The sequence below is a fragment of the Aspergillus heteromorphus genome (assembly GCF_003184545.1).
Source record: "Aspergillus heteromorphus CBS 117.55 chromosome Unknown BO70scaffold_30, whole genome shotgun sequence".
NCBI lineage: Eukaryota > Fungi > Ascomycota > Eurotiomycetes > Eurotiales > Aspergillaceae > Aspergillus > Aspergillus heteromorphus.
The window spans coordinates 43,715-66,010 of NW_020290435.1; the positions used below are offsets into that span (position 1 = coordinate 43,715).

General features: G+C 55.2%; 5 protein-coding genes across 5 annotated transcripts; 3 read left to right on the forward strand and 2 right to left on the reverse strand.

Annotated features, from left to right (window-relative positions):
• Positions 1-5,749: 5,749 nt before the first annotated feature.
• On the forward strand, positions 5,750-6,542 carry rasB (Ras small monomeric GTPase RasB; the record flags this gene model as incomplete). Its single annotated transcript, XM_025546876.1, has 2 exons — positions 5,750-5,827; positions 5,901-6,542. The coding sequence occupies 2 exons, from the start codon at positions 5,750-5,752 to the stop codon at positions 6,540-6,542; spliced, it is 720 nt and encodes a 239-aa protein (XP_025395890.1).
• Positions 6,543-7,001: 459 nt separating this feature from the next.
• Positions 7,002-7,598, reverse strand: BO70DRAFT_365340 (uncharacterized protein; the record flags this gene model as incomplete). The annotated part of the gene is made up of 2 exons (XM_025544040.1): positions 7,553-7,598; positions 7,002-7,494 (listed from the first exon to the last, which is right to left on the reverse strand). A coding segment is annotated over exon 2 (161 nt), but the record flags the coding sequence as incomplete, so codon positions are not given.
• Positions 7,599-7,892: 294 nt separating this feature from the next.
• On the forward strand, positions 7,893-10,825 carry BO70DRAFT_365342 (putative acyl-CoA synthetase). The gene is made up of 4 exons (XM_025544041.1): positions 7,893-8,756; positions 8,804-9,199; positions 9,258-10,136; positions 10,228-10,825. Exons 1-4 carry the CDS (start codon positions 8,378-8,380, stop codon positions 10,644-10,646), a joined length of 2,073 nt encoding a protein of 690 aa, XP_025395892.1. The 5' UTR covers positions 7,893-8,377; the 3' UTR covers positions 10,647-10,825.
• Positions 10,826-10,852: 27 nt separating this feature from the next.
• On the reverse strand, positions 10,853-12,599 carry BO70DRAFT_137272 (putative GPI anchored protein). Its single transcript, XM_025538103.1, has 3 exons — positions 12,297-12,599; positions 12,156-12,238; positions 10,853-12,059 (listed from the first exon to the last, which is right to left on the reverse strand). The coding sequence occupies exons 1-3, from the start codon at positions 12,459-12,461 to the stop codon at positions 11,189-11,191; spliced, it is 1,119 nt and encodes a 372-aa protein (XP_025395893.1). The 5' UTR covers positions 12,462-12,599; the 3' UTR covers positions 10,853-11,188.
• Positions 12,600-14,179: 1,580 nt separating this feature from the next.
• Positions 14,180-21,538, forward strand: BO70DRAFT_373806 (SHMT-domain-containing protein; the record flags this gene model as incomplete). Its single annotated transcript, XM_025544935.1, has 10 exons — positions 14,180-14,353; positions 14,459-14,515; positions 14,570-14,663; positions 14,717-14,854; positions 14,915-16,024; positions 16,460-17,689; positions 18,625-18,664; positions 19,333-19,670; positions 19,755-20,331; positions 20,386-21,538. 10 exons carry the CDS (start codon positions 14,180-14,182, stop codon positions 21,536-21,538), a joined length of 4,911 nt encoding a protein of 1,636 aa, XP_025395894.1.
• Positions 21,539-22,296: the final 758 nt, after the last annotated feature.

A 22,296-nucleotide genomic window follows, 5' to 3' on the forward strand; every position in this document is an offset into this window, starting at 1 on the left:
TTGATGACGATGATCACCAGTGGCGCGTGGGTAGATTTGAGCTGGGACGGGGCACTCTTTTTTGCGTCACTTGGGTCGAGGGGAGGCCTACCTCTCATGGTTCCAGAATGTCTCTTGCAACCGAGTTTCGCTTTTTGATTGTTGTCGGTACAGGCGATAGGAGAACGGCATCATCTCCTACGGCTTCTCGAAATATCACGGTCGATGCAGACAGATCATAGAGCCAATGTAGCTACAGTCACTCGCCTCGCGTGGCCAGTCCGATGAAACACGGGGCATCCATCCCAGTAGGTCTATCTCAAGAGGAGGGGGTCATTAATGCGGCATTAGACTTTACTAGACACAGCCAGAGGCGGTTAAGCGACCAACGGGAAGAGGGATCTGAAGCCGGAGACCAAAAATTTGAGGGGTTTCCCGCTCTTTCCGAGGGCCTTGCGGGATACGCCTTTGCGTGCTAGTAGAACGTGATAACTCAGAAGTACTAGCAGCTTCCCACAGGCATGGATTTGCTTCTAGCTTTTCTTGGCGCGTCTGCCAGTCGTCATTAAGAAATCGATATGGAGCGGGAGGAGGAGGAGGGGAGATGGGTACCGGACTACCGGGTGCAAAAGAGAAGCAGAAATAGAATATGAATTAGGGTGTTAGTTAGCCTGCTCCGGTCTAGGCATTTTCTTGTCGTAGACTAGTAGGGAGGACTTTGCATTAAATCATGCCCTCTGCAATAGTACGCCTTTTTTTCTTCGGTGTGACTGCGGAGAATCTAGGTAGGTAGGTAGATAGGTGAATCATAGCGAACAATTTCTACAGTATGTGGGAAGGTGGGAGGTAGGAGGTGGGCTGTGAGCTGTGCACGCTATACGGTAGATGGGGACGGTGGAAGAAAGAAGATGCCAGAGCCCGTCTAGAAGGACTTGAGACGCTGTAGTGTGGAGGCAGGTAGCGAGGCGTTTTCAGGGGGTCCGAACTATATTACCTATCTGTTATTAATCCAGGGTGAGTTCAGGAGTGGCCGAGCCCACCCAACACAGAGGCAAGCCGTATATGCATGCATGCATGATTACCATCTAGATGCTGGGTGGAATAGTACAGTACACTACCTTATGGAGTGAAAATATCAAAGAAACACGGAGATAGGGTGCTTGTAGCCTTGTGGCACTCCGTTCACCTGTCACCCTGATTATCTAGGAGCTGTCAGTTCAGGATGCACGGGGATCCAAAGCCATGTGTAAGGTGGGCGGTGTTAGTCTACTTGTCTGTTAGTGACCCAGAACTGTGGGACCCCCCCCCCCCCTTGAACCGGTTCCCCGTCTCGGCCTGGGAGTTGTCATCTCTGGAATTGGGATGGGCAGCGCGATCAAGCTGCATGCACTAGTAGGTTAAGGCCATGCATGGTGAGTGGATAATGTATGTAAGTTATGTCCCTGCCATGTGTGTACTATCTATCTAGTACATAAGTACTAGGTAGGTAACAGGACCCTGTTATGCAGAGGTTATTCTAGACTCGAAGCAGGTACTCTGTACTAGTAACTCCAGTACCTAGGTACCTTACAGTACCGCCTTGGCCACAGCCATACCAAACAAAGAATACCAAAATACCACCTACTAATAGTAAGGACTTCGTTGAACTTGCCTACTACTACTAGGCATATGGGCAGAAAAGGACTAGTTACTCCTCCGTACCTAGTTATGCTTCATTGCCAACAACTACACATCATGTTTCGCCCTGATTATTCACCTTGTGGTGCCTCTTCCGGACTAGCCGTGTATTTGTCCGCCGTTGAAGACGTACGAGTCAGTTTGATTGTGATGAGACGAAAACTAGCCTGGTAGCGCCGGCTCAGCTCAAGGGGGGAATCAGCAAAGTCAAAATGATGTCAAGAACCAGAGTAGATACAAGAAGGGTCGGAGGTCCCGTCAGGGTCAAAGTTTTCCTGTGGGATTACCTACCTACCTACCTACCTACCTGTCATGATGTCGATGCTCCCACGATGACCTCCCACGAGGGCGCATCTGGACCACGGACCGCCGTCGAGGTACCTACCTAGTCCCCGAAAGCTAGCCACGTGGAAGGAAACGGGGCCGGGATATTGTTCGAATGTAGATACCCGTTGAAACTTGAAAGATGGACCGCGGAGGGATGGGATCGCGTTCCCGGTGGATTGTGCTGTTGATTAAATTATATTAAACCAGTTGTCAAGGCCGGTTTAGACACCCGAGAGGGAAGGTGCTTCAAGGAGCGAGCGCCTATCGTCACCTACAGATAGTACTTAGATACACTACGGAGTGTGAGTACCGCCCAGGAGATTACCCGCCGCGGTTGAAATGCCCAATGGCCCTCGGCGGTTTATCAAAAGGCAAAACACCCACAAGTGCGCTCAAATGTAATCCGATCCAACGACTACGACATAGTACAAACGGAATCCCTCTGTGCCAAGTCTCTTCCTCCCCCTCCCCAACCTGCTCATCTTCTCGGCCCCGAGAATGAGAGTTTGATGAGGATTTGGGTGCGTCGCTGTACCACCGGTAAGCAGCAGGTAAGCTCTGAGCACTGGCACAGGAAAGGAATCCAGGACATACAGGAACCAACGCGCGCTATGGACCGGCCCGGTACTGATCAGTCCCTCCCTCCAACAGAAGCACTTGGTCGCTTACCTACTCAATTACCGTTGCAGAATAGTTAACTACATAGCGAGCTGGGCTATTAGTAATTGCGACAGCCGGATGTCCGTCACTAGTTATGTCATCTTGACTATCGAATAGGTCATGAATGGTGGCTTTGGCTTCCGATAAGTCTTTCGGTGATGCAGAGGTAATAGGGGTTGGATGTCCCCACCAGCTGCCTCCACGGGTATTCCTAGCGTGACTGGATCGAAATTTTTGTCAAACGTCATATACCCGCGATGGAGTCTTTGTTTTGGTTTGCCTCCCCCCCTAGTCTTTGGATACTTGAAGTTCTTGAACTTGGTCACCATCGAGATTGGACTCCCAATTGTGGTCAAGTACTGATATAATACCCAGTGAGATGCTTAAGCCTCCCTCTCCCATTTGGTTCAAACCCACAAGCCACGGCTTGCGCCAGGTACCGCCGTCCGGTTTGAAGGAAGATGGGGAAGTTGCGTTTGGTGAATCCCGACAATAATAATAAGGGAGATTAGCTTTAGTCCGATTCCCCAGGGGCCGCGGAATGTTCTATCCTTCTCCCCGTCGCGTTGGAGTGGAACTACGACTCTTAGGGCATCGTCAACCGTGAAAATCCTCCTGCGCGGGATGGATGGGTCATCGTGTATCTCAATTCCACCCATACACGTTAGACGAGTTCTCTATGAAGCTTCCCAGGTCGCTGGCTCGAGGTTGAAACTTGGATGACCAGCGTTGAGGTCCTAGTTTCTATGGGCAGTGTAAAGCAAATAGCAGATAGCACCTCCTGGTGGCAGGTACGGAGTCCGCAGAGTTAAAATGCTGTTTACGAATCCCCGACCCAACTGGCAATCGGGCCAATACCGTGCCCGATTACCAGCCTTGAACTTACCTACTTTAGTGTACCCATGCGCCCACTTCGTGTCTACCCGAAACCATCTCAAGACTGACCTCAACCTAGGAGGGAACTCCTGTCCTCACCGTAGAAAGACAAAGGATTCGAGGTGGGACAGGGACAGACCATGACTGACACTCCTCATATACGGAGTAACGCATAGGGTGAAAGTCACGGGCAGGGCGGGCAGGCAGCAGTCGCAGTCGCAGTCCAACTTGCTCAATGGAAAGGTATCTAATAGTTAATAGTGACATGCGTGCGCTTTGGAACTGTCTCCATTCCTCGTGGTCTAGAATTTCAACTGGTTCTGACATATGTGTTCCCATTGATCTCATGAGAGAACTTTAATCTGAAGCCTGTTTCATTACAACACTTTCATGGAGTTGGCATGAACTCTGTGGCTTAATGTATGTACCTCTTGGTTCCTTGGCTTTGAGTAGTAGCTGGCGCAGCATGAGAAACATTTCGCATCCATGTCTGCCTTAGTAGCAGTACCTTGCTGTCGCATAGATTGTATCGTAATAAGAACATCTTGTACCTTCCTACTTGTAACTACTTACCTACTATCTTCATGTGCACCTTCTTGCACCTTCTTGTACTTTCTCGTACCTCTCATGTACTCCGTGCCTGGGTAGGTAAGGTAGAGTCTCCACTACCGGACGGGAGTCCTCCATACCTGGTACCAAGGTTACTGTACTGTACCATACCGAGCCTCCCACAACCTGAAGTTACCACTCGGTCCCCCCCGTGGGTCTCTTTCGCAGCATTGTCCAGCTCCAGATTACCCAGAGTGCCTTACCTACTCCGTACAACTACTAGTATTCCCCTCCTCCCGGTCGGTTTACTTCCACCCCCTCCTCTTAGTTACCTCTTACCTAGTAGTAGGTACTTACTTACTTGCTGCTACCCCCTCTGTACTTCTCCTCACTCACTGAATCTCTCTCTCCCTCCCTCCCTCCCTCCCTCTCTCTCACTTACGACCTCTTCAACTCTCGTTTTCAATCGTGTCTGTTCGATAGGGATTATCCTATCATCCTACAGACTCCTTGGCCCAGACTAGCGCTTGGATTCCTTCCAGCAAGAAACTACCTAAACCGCGGCTGCTGGTCTCCGGCAGGGATCATCGTCTCCGCCGCTTCATTATCTATCCTCCTCTATCCTAGTCGTCTTTTTTTTTAATTTTTTCCCCTTCTCTCCCAAAACCTTTCCCTCCACCCCCCTCTCTCCTCACCTCTGTCACTTCTTCTCGCCCCCCCTCCAAGCCTGCTCATTCTCTATTCCTATCTCCTCAATTCTCACTGGGAACCTCCTCCCTCTCTAACCCGCTTCCATCATAATTGGGGGTTACCCCTCTTCCGGTGTCTCTTGCTGGCCAAGCCTATTTTACCTCCTTGGTCCTGCGCCTCCCTCCCCCCCCCCCCCCCCTCTCTCCCCCTCCACTCTCGCCAACCCAGATAACGAAGTCACTCATCTTTGCAGTCTGCGGATACCTCTCATACATCCGCTGCTGGCGATCATCTTCTGCATCTTACCCCTCACGTGGCGGAATCACTTTGAGGCAAACCTACTGTGTGTCTCGAAGCTCGGGCGAGCCCCGTATATCTTATTTTCTTACGTTCGCGCGGAGTTACGGGCCAGCTAAACCAAGTCAACTCCGCCCGCTTGTGCCATTCTGCAGCTGTGGGTGGCCGCTTATTTGAGATCATTCGAGTCGAATCGAGAGGTTCTCGTTCAACTTATTTTTCTTCCCACCCATCGTTGCTTTTTCCGCATTATTGGTTTAAAGGTCGCAGTAACGCACCTCACCCGGCGACTTCTTAGTCGCTTCTCTCTCTCTGGCCTTTCCCTTCCATTTTACTCTCCCAATTACACATCGAAGGTACGTGTTTTCGTCCGTCTTCTGCTGAAGTCGATTTATCTGGTCGATGCCGCCGCGAACATGCGATGCGAGCTTAGATAGCGGTCTAAAGGCAAAGAATTCCGGTGGCTAATCGCACTACCCAAATAGCCGTCCCTCTTAGGACCCCAGCGTTTCGCAAATCGCAACGCTCCGTTCCCGCGTCCGTGCTCACCGTGGAGCCTTCATAGATCTCTTTGCTTTTCTCTTCTCCTCGTCTTTCTCTCTCCTACCCCTGTGGTCCTTTTCCACGTCGGCTATCTTCATTTGCATATCGGATACCCCAAAGTTATTTCGCTACCTTCAAGTAATACGTCGCCATGTCGGGAAAAATGACGCTGTACAAATTGGTGGTGCTAGGGGATGGTGGTGTCGGGAAAACAGCTCTCACTATCCAGGTTAGCCATCCACGTTTCCGCCTGTGGTGATGTTCTGACAACTGATTTGTGAACTTTTTCGCTTGACCAATAGCTTTGTTTGAATCACTTCGTCGAGACATATGACCCGACCATCGAAGACTCCTACCGCAAACAGGTGGTGATTGACCAACAATCGTGCATGTTGGAAGTTCTGGACACCGCAGGTCAAGAGGAGTATACGGCGCTAAGGGATCAATGGATTCGTGACGGTGAGGGCTTTGTCCTCGTCTACAGCATCACCTCGAGAGCCTCTTTTTCTCGGATACAGAAGTTTTATAATCAGATCAAGATGGTTAAGGAGTCGGCCAACTCGGGATCCCCCTCCGGCGCCAGTTACCTAGGATCTCCGATTCACACACCCTCGGGCCCCCCGCTTCCAGTACCAGTCATGCTGGTCGGCAACAAAAGCGACAAAGCCGTCGAGCGCGCGGTTTCGGCCCAGGAGGGACAGGCACTTGCGAAAGATCTGGGCTGCGAATTCGTGGAGGCGTCGGCCAAGAACTGCATCAATGTCGAAAAGGCCTTCTACGACGTAGTGCGAATGCTCCGACAACAGCGCCAGCAACAGCAGGGTCGATCCCAGGACAAACGGCCGACAGGCCCTATGCGTGATCCCGGCCCTGAATATCCTAGATCGTTTCGGCCCGACCGGGCGGGAGGTCATCGCCGTGCGTTCAAGTGCACAATTCTGTGATCAAGTGGCCCCGCATGGTCCATGCGGCTGGCTGATTGATTCTATTCCTGGTCTTCCAGGTATTGGCCAAGCTGCTGCAAGGAGCGCAAGGCATCTGCCTTTGTTCCTAAACTTGTCGGTGTTCCGATTGTCCCTTCCACGCCTGATCTTGCATCTGGCCCGACATTTCTATTTTGTTTTCTTCTCACGAGCGCATACGGGTCAATCCCCCGGGCTGAACCCTCCTTCCTATGTCCATATTGGCTGCTTGGCACCATGCCGTTCATCAGGCACCATATGCAGAGCACGGCCTCCTTTTTTATTTCTTTTTCTTATTGTCCCTTTTTTTTTCTATTTTTCCTCCCTCCCGATTCCCTTTTCTCGCGGATGCCCAACCTGCGTGGATGCAGGTGTGGGTTGACGGGATGTGCTTGACGCATGAACCATGCTTGTTTATTAATAGTATTATATGTGCGGGAGGTGATTTTTTTCGTGTCCATGGCAGGGTGTTTCGGCTACATTGGGGGGACTTTACGTTTCAAGGGGCTGGGAATCAAGGAGCTGATGGGACCATAGAACGATGCGCACTCTCTGTTCTTTTCGTATTTGGCTTTGTTTGTTCGGTGCCCCTTGGCTCAACCCCAACCCCCTGGATATTCATCATGCTCTCCCGATTTGCCCTGTGTTGCTTTTGTGGATTCGCCGCATTGATCGCGTGTGAAGGGTCAGAAGAGGACTGCGGGAACAGAGCGGCGCGGGAGAGGGGGGGTATGGTGGACGGTGGACGGTGGTGGATGGTGGTTGGTGGGTGGGACCGAGGAGCAGTAGCGGATGTGGAGCTCTTCAGGTAGCGAGGATGGCTGACAGTCGACCGTTTAGCAGGCATTGCGATATGATACCCTACGGCTGAGCTTTGAGTTGTGATTTTCAATGCATTTGCATTACCACCAAGGAACCAAGAAAAGGGATCCGACTATTTGAGTTAACCAATAGAATGCAATGTAAAAAAGAATGAATATGTATTATCTTACCATCAACCAGCCAGTGGGTGGTAGTCTTTTTCTTGCCTTGTCAGTAATGTAGGTAGTAGTAATACGACTACTCCCAACGAGAGAACAAGCAAGAAAGGAAACGAAAAGGCCATTGCAGACCTGAGGCAGCGATACCGGTCGCAGCCTGGGAGCCTGGGAGCCTTGGAGCCTGGGAGGGTCAGATGATCCGCGCGAGGCTCGGCGTGCGGGGAACGCTAACCCATTCCGGCCTCCCAGCTTGGAGTCGTAGACTCATGATTCTCCCCTCTTCTCTTCTCTCCTCCCCTCTTCCCCTCCCCGTTTGACGCAGCTCTAGTTTTCGGGGAGGGTCCTGTCAGCACAATGGTGGTTGGCTACCAGCAACCTCCGCCACCCCCGAGTTTCCCTCGTCACGCATGCGACATGTGCTAAGTGACCTTGGTTCCCCACCATGCCGGCGGTGCCACTACTCCGTTCCTACTACTTAGTCTCCTATCTAATAGAAACCAGCATACCCTCCGATGCAGGCCAGGCACCGGTGCAAATGCTAATACGCTTAGTCTAGGCGCGCCTCAGAGCCGTCCAGGACAACGCGTCCACTGCGTCCACTTTTTCGCCTACCCGCGGAATGTGACATGAATTAACCGCCGAGCATCTGCAGGAGGGCCCTCATCTTCACACCGGACACCGCTCGAAACGGTTGGATCATGTTTGATGATCGCTTGGGCCCATTTTTTTAGCTCTTGTGCCCCCTGGACCATCGGTTTCCCCGATTCCCTATTCCCGACCTCGTCTGTCCTTGAGGACGGCAACCCCTTCTTGTGCTAGCATCGCCATCTATTCAGGATGTCACTCCATCCGCAACAATTGACACACAATACCTCTCTTCGAGACCCGGAACGGTTCTGGGCTCGCCATGCAGAGCGACTACATTGGCATAAGAAACCTTCTCATGTCATCAGCCATCAAACTAAAGTCTTGCCCAGCGGGGCCCGCCATGATCATTGGACTTGGTTCCCAGACGGAGAGATATCTACGACGTACAATTGTGTCGACCGGCACGTACAGCAAGGAAATGGAGACAATGTGGCCATCATCTGGGATTCTCCAGTGACAGGAGTCAAGGAAACGTTCACTTACAAACGGCTATTGGATGAGGTAGAGGTTCTGGCCGGGGTACTGAGGGAGGAGGGTGTTCTAAAAGGCGACGTGATCATTATTTACAGTGAGCCCAACCCTCTACCAAACGAACCAGACCCTGACGAAGAACAGTGCCCATGATTCCTGCGGCCCTTATTGCTGCTCTGGCGATCGCGCGCTTGGGTGCAATCCATGCAGCGGTCTTTGGAGGATTCGCGGCCAAGTCACTCGCTCAGCGTATCGAAGCAGCGAAACCACGCGCTGTCATGACGGCATCGTGCGGTATCGAAGGATCAAAAGGACCCATCGCGTATCGACCATTAGTGGAGGGGGCCATTAAGCTGAGTAGTATCAAGCCTGAGAAGGTGATCATCTGGCAGAGGGATCAGTTGCGATGGAATAATCCCGACAAACTAAGTGGCCAGCGGAACTGGCAGCGGCTGGTCAAGAGCGCGCGCATGCGTGGAATCAGGGCCGAACCAGTGCCTACAAAAAGCACAGACGGTTTATATATTATCTACACTAGCGGTATGACTCGAACATAAAGCCAGCTCCGTGGTACAACTGATATTGAGGATAATTCCAGGCACTACGGGATCGCCCAAGGGAGTTTTCCGGGAAGCAGGCGGACATGCGGTAGGACTTCAACTATCGATTCAGTACATTTTTGGCATCCAGGGGCCTGGCAATGTCATGTTCTGCGCCTCTGATATTGGATGGGTTGTTGGTCATTCGTACATCTTGTATGGACCTCTCTTGGTCGGTGCAACGACGGTCCTCTTTGAGGGAAAACCAATTGGGACTCCTGATGCCGGCACGTTCTGGAGAATCATTGAGGAGCACAAAGCCAACGTATTATTCACGGCACCTACGGCCATGCGGGCGATCCGTAAAGATGATCCGGATAATTGCTGCTTGGAAGTAGTTGCTCGACGTGGCGGGCTCCGACACTTCCGCGCCCTCTTTCTTGCAGGAGAACGGAGCGAACCCAGCATTGTCCAAGCCTATCAAAAGCTCCTAGGCCAATATGCCGCCCCTGGAGCCATGGTTGTGGACAACTGGTGGTCGTCTGAATCTGGGTCTCCAATCTCTGCTCTGGCGCTAAGGAGCGCCGCAGCGATGGAGCCGTCGCTACCTAATGACAATACAGCGTCGCCACTGAGTGTCCGACCAGGGTCAGCCGGACTACCTATGCCTGGATTTGACGTGCGCATTGTTGACGACGAGGGAAGAGAGGTTTCGCGAGGCACGATGGGCAACATCGTTATGGGCATCCCCCTAGCGCCGACGGCGTTCACACAGCTATTCAACGATGACGAACGATTTTACCGCAGTTATCTGCTTAGATTCCAAGGGAAATGGGTCGATACAGGAGACGCGGGGCTCATCGATGAGGATGGCTATGTACATATCATGGCACGGTCGGACGACATCATTAATGTAGCCGCGCATCGCTTCAGTACCGGTAAGGACCTTCTCTATTTGCCCTTACCATCCATAATCAAGGTCACATCAGAAGGCGAAGTGCTAACTGTTGGTCTGAAAAAAACTTCCAGGAGCCATAGAGCAAGCAATTCTTTCTCATCCGGCGATTGGCGAGGCCAGTGTAGTCGGGATCCCGGACCCGCTGAAGGGCCATCTGCCGTTTGCATTTGTTCAGCCTCGAATGGAGGGAGAACCGCTACCTGCAGCGCCGCCCATGGAACTGTTTCAGGAAGTAAACCGGTTGGTGCGGGAACAGATTGGGGCGATCGCGACCCTCGGGGGCATGATCCAAGGCCGGGGGATGATCCCCAAGACGCGCAGTGGAAAGACGTTGCGACGGGTGCTGCGGGAGCTGGTTGAGCATGCGGTGCGCGGGGAGTACGGATTGCCAGTGAACGTGCCGCCGACAGTCGAAGATGCAGAAGTGGTGGACGCAGCGCGACGGCGGGTGCGCGAGTACTTTGAGCGCCCTAGTCGGGCGAAGCTGTAGCGAGTACCGAACTGACTGTTCTGCTCGGAAGCCGATGCCCGAATTAACTAATGTGGAGCGAGGGAAGTGTTCAATCGTGTTGAAAAAGGTGTCTGAATTCTGATCAGAGACGTGACTCGAACATTAAAGTTATACACAGGAAATGGAAGCCATGAACCGGAAGCCAAGCCAAGCGATGCAAAGCAACAGACCAATATGAATCATTGAAGAGTAGAAAAGGAAAAGATTCAAGAAAAAAAAAAAGCGAAGAACAAACATAGGCATCAAGAAGGTAGGAAGTAGATAAAAAGGTATAAAGCACGGTTATTTGTCAGTCGTGAAATCTCGACACCAACAAAGGAAACACCAATTAAATCGTCAACTACCACCACGGTCCCACCAGCAGCATTCATGCGCGTGGTACATCCAAATCCAAAAAAGAAACTAAATCAACCTAGTATAGGTTGAGGTAGGTACTCGGGTGGTAAATTGTTAAACCCAAAACCCAATTCTCATTGTCAAAAGGGCATCCTGGACTCGAAGCTCGCTCGAACTCAAGTCACTTACAAGAGGTAAGCGACGAGAGCGAAGACGGAAGCCAACCCGGCACCGGCGCCAACAGCGGCGCGAGAAGCAGCACCGGTGTAGACGGGAGCAGAGGGGGTGGTGGCGGAGCCCGACTGGACAGGGGAGACACCCTCGGGGTTGGTGCTGGAAGAGCCGGAGGAGCTGGCAGACGAGCCAGCGGCGGCAGCGCCGGAAGGAGCGGCGGCGGCGCTGGAGGCAGCAGCGGGCTTGGAGGAGGCGGGCTTGCTAGCCAGGGCGGAGGAGGAGATCAGGGGACGAGAAGAGGGGTGGAAGGGAGTGGGGGTCGCGGAGGAGGAGACGACCGGGGTGGTGGCACCGATGGCACCGGCACCAGCACCCTCGCCAGAGCCCTTGGAACCGCTGGGGGAGGGACCAGTGCCAATGGCACCAGCTCCGCTGGGTCCGGCGGAAGCAGCGGCGGAAGCGCCAGCGGCACCAGCGCCAGAGCCGGAAGTTTCGCTGGGGGAAGCTCCAGAGCCGACAGCGGCGGCACCGCTGGGGGAGGAGCCAGAACCGGCGGCAGCGCCGCTGGGAGAAGCAGTACCGGAACCGGAGCCGGAGCCCTCACTGGGAGAGGCGCCAGTGCCGATGGCCGCAGCGCCGCTGGGGGAGGCACCGGAGCCGGCGGCAGCACCGCTGGGGGAAGCAGCACCGGAGCCCGAGCCGGAGGAGGCTTCACTGGGGGAAGCACCGGAGCCGGCGGCGGCACCGCTAGGGGAGGAGGCACCGGAGCCAGAGCCGGAGGAGGCAGACTCGGTGGGGGAGGGACCGGTACCGATGGCAGCGACACCGTTGGGCTCGGAGGCGGTGGAGGTGGCAGCAGCGGCAGTGGCGGCAGTGGCGGAGCTGTTGATGTGATGTCAGTTGGCTGATGATTATTGATTTATTGATTGATTGATTGATTGATTGATAGGCACGAGACACGGGACACGGGACACATACCACTTGTCACAGTGGGTCAGGGTAGAGGTGACCAGGGGAGTGGAGTAGGTGTAAGCGGTGCCGGAGATGGTGACGGTGGTGGGCTTCAGGTGAGGGTCAGCATTGAAGAATAACCAGAGGGTGTTCACTGTTGACACATACCTGAGCAGCGGCAGGGCTGGACTCGCTGCCACTTCCGCTGCCGACAGCGAGCGTGGTGGCCTTGGGACAGAAAGTGGTGTATTCCGTGACGGTGACGGTCTTGTACTCGGTAGCAATGGCACCGGCAGCCAGGGAGGCAACGACAGCAGCGGAGGAAACACGCATTTTGAATGACGTCGAAAGACTGAACAGACAATCTCTTTCTTTTCTTTTTCTTTTTCTTTTTCTTTCTCGGAGGAGCAAAGAGTGACTGACTGACTGAGTCGGGAAAGAATGTACTCGGTTGAATAATAACCGGGGGGGGGGGAGCTGAAACAGCGAGTGAGTGAGGGAGTGGAAGAGAAGAGAAAAGAGCGAGGGACTTCTAGAGAGGGAGAAGAGGAGGAGAAAAGGAGAGCAGAGGGCGGGCCCATCAGGATTAATATAACGATTAATCTCCCGATGGAGGCCTGGAGGACCTCTTGTGTTTCTTTGTTTTTTTCCCTCTCATGCCCCTTTCGCTCCCCTTACGGCTTACGGGGGAGGGAACAAGTGGGCGCTGGGCAGGTCTGGGGGCCATGGATACCGCCCATTACCGCAATACCGTACCGTCCCGCTCCTGGGCAAGTCTCCACGCTCATTTCGTTTGTTCCTGTTCCTGCCTGTTCCTGCAGGAACACAACCACCAAAATGGTGGGGACGGCAGCACTAGTCGTCCTCCGTTAGTCCCTCCGTACCGTTAACTGCAGTAGTGCTGCTCTTCGTAGTTAGCCCCCAGCAGGCACCGTCCTGCTTTTGGTCTGATGAAACACCGCCAATTAATGGGCCGGCGGTGCTGGTCTCGATCCCTCACTAGAGTCACTTCCGCCGTGTCTTTCCCCTCACTATCCACAATTCCAGAGACAAGAACAAGGGTTCTGGGTGCAATAGTACATGGTCTGATGCTGAATATAGATACATAGTACATCCATGGATGGTACTATCTATCCACTCGATAGCTAGATCCCTCACAAGGTTAAGCTTCAGCTCGACTCCTGAGAATCATTGCCCCCTTGGGCATCGGCCCATCAACCGCTATTCTTACTTAGGTTCAAACCTGACACTGCGATTCGGGAGAGTTTGGTTCGTTCCCCCGTCTGGAAGTGATAGCAAGGGATCTACGGAGATCATCATAGATATATCAGAGAGTTGAGTTCATGACATGGCAGCTTCATTGGAATCCTGTAGGGCATCTCTATCTATAGATAACTAACATGCATGATGACGACGACGACAAGGATCACTCCGTCGACGACCGACCTCACACCCACACCCACACCCACACAAACAAACAAACACACACACACACACACACACACACACACAAAATTCCAATCGGATGGTTCCTTGTTCCTAAATGGATGGTTGGAGGCGGGAACAGGTCCGCATCGCCCGGGACAGCCAGCCAAGGCCAGCCATCCACGAGAACTGCCACGGTTCAAACGCCCTTCTTCATCTTGGATTTAGTTGTGTGATGAAGAAGGGAAAAGAAGGAAAGGAGCGACTCGCGGAAATCCGCGCGCTGAAAAGGCTAAGCGAGCGGGATTCGGATTATCCCGCGTTCCGAGGAGTCACGAGGTCCGACGGGGATGCTAGTCCGGAAACGGACTGGCGGGCAGGCGGGAAGCGCTTCCCGCGGGCAACGGGCAAGTCGAAGCTGCGATATCACTTGGCCGCCCGAGCTGATAGGAACCGCCGCGCCATCTCCTTGCTTTATCGCTGAGGCGTCGGCTGCTTCGTCGAACCTTCTTTCCCTCTTCCTCTTCTTCCTCTTCCTTTCCCTCTTCCTTTTCTTCTCCCCTCATCTTCCCTCCAGTCGCATTCAATTCACCTCCCCTCCTCCTTTCAACCCCCTCACCATCATCATGTTGTTGGGCCGTTGTGGACGCCAGGCCTCGCGCCTGCTCCCGCGCACTGCAAGCTCCGCCGCCAGGTCGGCTGCCATTCCTCTCCAACTCCGCCCAGCTTCGGCTCTCCTGGTTCGACAGCCCATGCAGGCTCGTGGTGTCTCCTCTTCCAGTCGGGAGGGACAGCAGAACGTGCGTACCCCCCTGTCGCGCAGGATCGGTGCAATACCGCACCCTTCCTCGTGGTCTGATGTCATACCATCCCAATCGTACCATGTCTTCTAACGCCGTCTCCAGTTGCTCTCCGCACCCCTCGAGGAGGCCGACCCCGCCATCCACGACATTCTCCAAAAGGTAAGGCAGCAATGGCCGAGCCCCAGTCTACCTACATGAGCTCACCGGAAGCAGGAGAAAAAACGCCAGCAGCATTTCATCAACCTGATCCCCTCCGAGAACTTCACCTCGCAAGCTGTTCTCGATGCGCTGGGCAGCGTCATGCAGAGTGAGTCGTGGCACTGGTCGAGCGCAAAGCTCCTCGAGCTAACCAGAGACTAGACAAATACTCCGAGGGATACCCCGGTGCCAGATACTACGGAGGAAACGAACACATTGACGCGTCCGAGCGACTATGTCAGCAGCGCGCCCTGGAGACATTTGGCCTCAACCCGGAGGAATGGGGCGTGAACGTCCAACGTGAGCTTCCCCGGGGAGACATAGATAGATATATATGGGCAATTGTACTGACCGCAGTAGCGCTATCCGGCTCCCCGGCCAACCTCTATGCTATCTCCGCCATCCTAAACACGCACGACCGCCTGATGGGCCTGGACTTGCCCCACGGTGGCCATCTGTCCCACGGCTACCAGACCCCCACCAAGAAGATCTCCTTCATCTCCAAATACTTCGAAACCCTGCCTTACCGCCTCGATGAGACTACCGGTCTCATTGACTACGACAGCCTGGAGAAGCAGGCCCTCCTCTACCGCCCCAAGCTCATCATTGCCGGTACCTCGGCATACAGTCGCCTAATCGACTACCCCCGCATGCGCCAGATTGCCGACGCGGCCGGCGCGTATCTGCTGAGTGACATGGCCCACATCTCCGGTCTGGTGGCCGCCGGTGTGCTCCCGTCGCCCTTTGCCCACTCGGACATCGTGACGACCACCACACACAAGTCCCTGCGGGGTCCCCGCGGAGCCATGATCTTCTACCGGAAGGGGATCCGGCGGACAGACAAGAAGGGCAACCCGGAGATGTACGACCTGGAGAACCCGATCAACGCGTCCGTCTTCCCCGGACACCAGGGTGGCCCCCACAACCACACCATCACCGCCCTGGCGGTGGCACTGAAGCAAGCGCAGTCGCCCGAGTTCAAGACCTACCAGGGAACGGTTTTGTCCAACGCGAAGGCCCTGGCAGAGCGTCTGGGCAACCCGCTTAGCAACGGCGGCCTGGGATACAACATCGTCTCCGGTGGCACGGACAACCACCTGGTCCTGGTGGACCTGAAGAACCGTGGCGTCGACGGCGCGCGCGTGGAGCGGGTGCTGGAGCTGTGCGGGGTGGCCAGCAACAAGAACACGGTGCCGGGTGACAAGTCGGCGCTGAAGCCCGGGGGTCTGCGTCTGGGTACGCCGGCCATGACGACGCGGGGCTTCCAGCCGGAGGACTTCCGCCGGGTAGCGGACATTGTCGACCGGGCGGTGATCATCACGCAGAAGCTTGACAAGGCGGCCAAGGAGAGCGCGACGGCCAAGGGAGTGAAGAACCCGAACACGGTCAAGGCATTCCTGGACTACGTGCGCGAGGGCGAGGAGATCCCGGAGATCGTGTTGCTGCGCCAGGAGGTGGAGGACTGGGCGGGTACATTTAGTCTGCCATGGGCGAAGGATGAGTAGGCGTCATGATTTTAACGGCTTATGTTTTGCTTGCTGGGTTGGTTTCTTATGAGTGCATGCCTGTACAAATGTTCAACACATGGTAGATTTTTTTTTATTCCTAATAATTGTGTCGCAGGTTCGAGTATAGCTAGGCACTAGGTATGAGCACCCTGTGTAGTGTGTACGATAGGATAGAGACGGGGAAGTCCTGTTAACTCAGGCCGATAAGCGCGCCGATCGGGGAAGTCCTGGAGCCTTGTTGCCTCGCCTTTTCCCCGGCTTATCTCCGCATTCATTCAGCATCCCTTTCTTTCCTCTCCCTTGCTCCCTCGGTCTCTCTGTTTTCTGCCACGGGATAATTGGAATCAGAACGCAATCATGCAGGTCAGCGAGGTACGTCTTCCAAGCGATGCTCCAGCCTTTGCAATCGACTCCGTACTGGGTAACGAACTAACCACTCACCAGCTCTACACCTACCCCATCAAGTCCCTCCAAGGGGTCCCTTTGACCACCGCCAAACTCACCACGCGCGGCTTCCCCTACGACCGCCGCTTCATGCTGTTGAAAGTCATCCCCGGCGACGACAATGGCTCCGAAACTCTTCAGAACATGCACGTCCCTCACTTCCCGGAGATGTCCCTCTTCCACACGGATCTCATCAACCCCTCCGATGACGGCACGCAACCGGGCCGAATCATCGTGACGTATCGACCGCCCGGCGACGAGGCGAAGATCCGAACCCTCCAAGTCCCCCTGCAGCCGGACGCCCGGGGCCTGGAGGAATTGGCCATCGTGATGCACCAGAGTCCCACCAAGGGATACAACATGGGACCAAGATACAATGACTGGTTCAGTGCATGTTTCGGATACCGTGTGGTGTTGGCATATTTGGGCCCGCATTCGAGGCGCGTATTGGGGACTTTTGCGCCGGAGAAAAGTGCTGCGCATAAGGGGCGTCGCAGGACGGGGGTGAATATTATCGCTACTAATAATGATAGGGATCATGGTAATAAGAGCTGGGTGAGCATGAGGGCCGTGGGCGGGCTGGCGTGTGTGACGCTGTTGTTGAACTTTGTTGCCACTGCCGGTGCCGGGGAGGTATCAGCGATGGCGATGTTGCCTAGTGTGGTGGCTACGGCGATGGCCGTGGCTCTGTCGATGGTGATTCGGTATGGGGGTAAACGGGGCAGAGGTGAAGGCATCACCTTTGCAGATACGGCACCGTACTTGCTGGTGTCGCAGACGTCGGTGGATAACGTGTCGGCGCGGCTGGCGGGCGACGAGGAGATGGACGTGACCAAGTTCCGGCCGAACGTGGTGGTGGCCGGGGCGGAGACCGCGTTTGAGGAGGACTTTTGGGCGGAAGTGCAAGTCGGACGCGATGAGCAGCCGGCGAGGCTGTTGCTCACGGCCAACTGCGTCCGGTGTCAGAGTCTCAATGTCGACTACGCGACGGGGAAGATGGGCACGGGGGAGAGCGGCACAGTGCTGAAGAAGCTGATGAAGGACCGTCGGGTCGATAAGGGAGCCAAGTTCAGCCCGGTGTTTGGCCGGTATGTGTTTCTGGACAGTGTTTCGGAGGGCCAGATGGTGCGTGTGGGCGATGAGGTTGTGGTGTCGAGGCGGGCGGAGGAGCGAATGGTATATGGTGAGTTTTATCCTTTCTTTCGTACCTGAATCTATTGACTGACTGATATTTGTATAGACTGGCCGGGATTGACCAACTGACGTTGGTCTTGAGATGAAGGTTGATGAGTATGGGATGTATCAGCCCACGCGTAGAGTGAACCACAGTCCTCTCTGTACTAAGCACGGAGTTGTAGGTCGGGAATGTAGTGGTACCGCCTTTGTACCTTGGTACATGCCCATGTGGTAGGTACCTGGTACATCGAGAGCTACCTGCTAGCATAATATATGGTTAACTTCCCCACCCGCATCTCCTCTTCTTGCCCGCCCCTCCCCCACCACTTTACCACGAGCAACAACCAACACTCCATATATACCATCACCGCCATGAGCGAATTCCCCCCCGCTAGTCTACGCCCCCTCATCGAGGAGGTCTTTGATCTCCTCCGCACCCGCAAGGAGACCGTCTCTGTCGCGGAGACCGTACGGCCCCTCTCTCACCTCACCCCCCATCACAATCATTAACCACCAGCACCAGGCATCTGGCGGCCTCATCTCTGCCTGTCTCCTCTCCACTCCTGGCGCCTCTTCCATCTACAAGGGTGGTTTAACCGTACGAAGTCTCCCATCTACCCCAACCAAGCACATGACCTAGCACACCTACACACCCCCAACACTGATCAATAACCCCACACCCGGTTCACCAGGTCTATACCCTCGACTCCCGGATAGTCTACGCCGGATGGACGCCCGCCCATCTGGAGACCTACTCGGGCCCCACGCCGACCATCGTGGCCGGACTCGCCGAGAACGTGCGTCCGAAGCTGGGATCGACCTACACGATCTGTGAGAGCGGGACAGCGGGACCGACGGGAGGCACCACGCGGAATCGGACTCCGTGAGTTCTTCCCTCCCTCCATCCATTCTTTCGTTCTGGGGTGCTGAGCCACTCGATAGAGGGTATGTGGCGCTGGCGGTGTCGACACCGTCTGGGACGGTGACGCGGGAGGTTGAGACGGGCAGTGCCGAGAGGGAACGGAATATGGTTCTGTTTGCGAGGGAGGGGTTGCGTCTGTTGAGGGATGTGCTGGTTGGGGAGGTGCAGGTGCAGGTGCAGGTGTAGGTGGTGGCAGTACGTTGGTATTTGGTGTGAGGGAACCGTGGGCAGTGAGCGTTGTCGGATCCATGGGTGGGAGGTGCTAGTTGGCGTTGCAGATTTAGGTTCTGGTGCTGCTTCTATTTATATTATGCTATGTCTCTACCGGTGTACAGCGTAAACAACTTTGGTAAAGACGTGTTGGCGTCGTGGGAACGACGGGGCAGGGTATGTTCTGTATCCATCTGAAGGAGATTGGACGTGGCTCTTAGCGGAGGACGGAGTATATAGATATATGGCACTTGATTGTTTAATCATTGTGTAAGCCCACGAGAACATGTAACAGCAGGCTGAAGAACTACGTAAAGTGGTAAGGAATACGATAAATACCGTCCATACGGCAAATCGGCACCGCCGCCGGTGGGGCACCGCCACAGCGGTTACTTTGCACTAGGCCGAGAGGCCCCGCCCGCCCAATGGGCAGCGATGGCCGGAGCGCCTTTCTGCCCTACGGCGGGCCGAATTATCTCATCGTGGGACCAACTGTGGCGCAGCCGTCCTCTCAGCAGTCGTTCTTGTCTCACTCTCACTCTCACTCTCTGTCGCTCACGCCCTCCGAAAGATCTTCCTCCTCTTCAACCACCGTCTCGCTTGGCTTTCTTCTCATTCTTCAACCCCTTTTGGCCCCCTGCATATCCCACTACATCCCTCACATCACACACCTCCCCGCTAAAGCCTCATCTTCCCCCCCGTGGTCATTTTCCTATCGCGCATCGATCCATACTTCAGCCCCTCCTATCCGTCTTTTCTCGTCCGCTTCCCTCCCCCCGCGGGGTCATGGACTACTCCGTCAACCTCCGCCGCAAGGATACCACCAAGGGTCCGCCCTTGAGGATCCTCTCGCTGGGTACGTATTTGTTGTACTTGTGCTTCGCTGTCTCGATGTGTCATCCGCATGCGATCCGCTAACTGATAATTCACGTAATCACAGATGGCGGCGGCGTGCGTGGTTACTCCATGCTTATCATCCTCCAAGAACTCATGTACCGCATCTACGTCGAATGCGAAGGCAAAGCCCCCCGTCGCGATGAGATCCCCAAGCCTTGCGACCACTTCGACCTGATCGTCGGCACCGGCACCGGCGGTCTGATCGCCCTCATGCTGGGTCGTCTGCGCCTCGACCTCGAGACCTGCAAGGACGTCTACGTCCGCATGACCCGCCGCGTCTTCGAGACCGACAAAACTATCGCCGGCATCCCCTTCCGCTCCACTCTCTTCAAGGCCTCCCGCCTCGAGGAGGCCATCCGCGAATGCGTCCGCGAACATACTGTCTTCGAGGCCGAGGGCAACGATATGAGCCCCACTGGACGGAATTCCCTGGGCAGCCCTCCGTTCAGCCCAAATTCCATGTCGATTCCCCAGCGCTCGGGGAGTCGGGCCAGTTTCAGCACCAACGCTTCACATTCGTCGGGGCACGGGAGCCAGCGCAATTCTACCTTCGTGAATGGGCTGCGCTGGGGGAATCCGGATGCGCTGCTGTATGACAACCGCGAATATCGTACGAAGACGTATGTCATCACTCCTTCTTTTGTATCGATGCGGTCTATGTACTAACGAGTCAGTGCTGTGACTACACTCTACAAGGGCACCACTAGCCGCAACGGCTCATCCGTCTTCCTACGGTCCTACGACTCGCGCAAAGAACCCCCACCCGAATTTAACTGCACCATCTGGCAAGCGGGCCGCGCCACCTCGGCCACAGGGATGGCCTTCAAACCCATCCAGATCGGCCAACACGTCTTCATCGATGAGGGGGCCGGCACCTATAACCCCGCGCCACAGGTCCTGGAGGAGACTATCAACGAGTGGCCCGGTCGCGAGGTGGGTGCGTTCGTCAGTGTGGGCACCGGCAAGCGGCCCCCGGGCACGAACAATCGGCAGCACGAGTGGTGGGAGGACTTTTTCGGGGATGCGCTGGGCACCTTTGCGGAGGCGCGCCGGCGTCTCATCGCTAAGATCGAGGGCTGCGAGGACATCCACCTGGCGATGCTGCGCGACCATCTGGCCAAGCGCAACGTCAATAAGGACAACTACTACCGACTCAACGTCGAGGTGGGTGTTGGCGAGTTTGGCATGAACGAATGGAACCGGCTGGCCGACATCAGCACCAACACCCGGCGCTATCTGACGCGACCGGAGGTGAAGCGACAGATTCTCGACGCGGGCGTCAAATTCGCCAAGATCGAGCGCCAGAACCGTCGCCTGGCCGAGCATGCGGCGGCGGGCCATGAGCATCCGTTCGACGACAGCTCCTCCATTCTGCAGAGTCCCGTGCTGTCGGTGCCGCCGCCGTCGAACCCGATGGCCGTGGAGCTGCCCGCCGAACTCCCGGGCGACTTTGTGCCATATCATATCGTGACGGAAGACGCCCTGCCGGCGCATCCGACGCCGCAGGATGGCCTCCATCCCTCTCCGGCGCGGGTATCCGGCGATTTGAGCCCGACAGGCAGTCGGCCCAGTTCACAGGCCTACGGGTCATCGCGACCCAGCATGGAGCATGTGCATGATGGCCACCCCCCGCCGGTGCCCCCCAAGACGCCCATCCCGTATCCGTCGGAGTATCCTAGTGAGCTGGGCGGGATCCCGATGCCGATGCCGCTGGCGATACACCATGGGACGAGTGGGAGCGGGAGTGGCAAGGTGCGACCGCCGTATCCGGTGGACGAGCCGCCGGTGGTGAACAAGCAGCGGAAGCCCAGCTATCACGTACGATGAACGGATGACGATGGTGTTGACGATGTTGACGATTCTTTTTTCTTTTTTTTTTTTTTTACTTACTTACTTCTCCTGTATCTTTTGATGGATGTGTATGATGGAGAGGCGTTCCTTACAGTGGATCGACAGGATGAGCGTTACCGGTTATGATTTGATGGATACCCTAATGGCACTGCAATTAATAAAAATTAATATGGGGCTGACACCGAGGGATTTTTGGGGGGGGGGGGTTTACTGTAGATACACCGTACTGCGTAGGATAGAAAGAAGTAATTACTTAGCATTGCCCCGGGAAACGAGCAGCGCCAACCGTGGTTCCAACCGTGTACAGCCGCCAGTGACAGTCGCCCACCCGTGGCGCTTTCCCGCCCCAGCCTCTTTCCTCTTTTCTTTCTTCCTTGTCTCAGTCTCACGGCATCACTATCTTTCTAGTCTACTCGCACAATCTCTCTTTCTCTCCCTTTCTCTCCCGGTCCTACTCCCCCCCCCCCCAACCACCCTTCTTTGTTGTCTTCCTCCCCCTCTTGACACATTCCGATCCCACGGTGCCCACGGCCACGAGGCTGTCAGTCCTCGTCGATCCGCCGCCCGCATTCCTCGACCCGCCGTCGCATCCAAAGTGGCCATCCTGAAATCTGACTGCAGCTACGACCATCTGGCGCCCCCAGCCCAGTCAACCAACCCATGGCTGTCTAGCGCCCACTAATTATATCCTTCGCTTATCTGACGCCAACCTGTCCCCCCTATCCATCCTTCCA

What these genes read in the sequence shown, in the direction of transcription:
- BO70DRAFT_365342 (XM_025544041.1), top strand. Translation starts at nt 8,378, where the DNA reads ATGTCACTCCATCCGCAACAATTGACACACAATACCTCTCTTCGAGAC. An exon ending in CGACGTGATCATTATTTACA is followed by an intron (nt 8,757 to 8,803) that starts GTGAGCCCAACC and finishes GACGAAGAACAG; the next exon opens with TGCCCATGATTCCTGCGGCC. An exon ending in CGCGCATCGCTTCAGTACCG is followed by an intron (nt 10,137 to 10,227) that starts GTAAGGACCTTC and finishes AAAAACTTCCAG; the next exon opens with GAGCCATAGAGCAAGCAATT.
- BO70DRAFT_137272 (XM_025538103.1), bottom strand. Translation starts at nt 12,461, where the DNA reads ATGCGTGTTTCCTCCGCTGCTGTCGTTGCCTCCCTGGCTGCCGGTGCC. An exon ending in CCAGCCCTGCCGCTGCTCAG is followed by an intron (nt 12,239 to 12,296) that starts GTATGTGTCAAC and finishes CCTCACCTGAAG; the next exon opens with CCCACCACCGTCACCATCTC. An exon ending in CTGACCCACTGTGACAAGTG is followed by an intron (nt 12,060 to 12,155) that starts GTATGTGTCCCG and finishes TCACATCAACAG; the next exon opens with CTCCGCCACTGCCGCCACTG.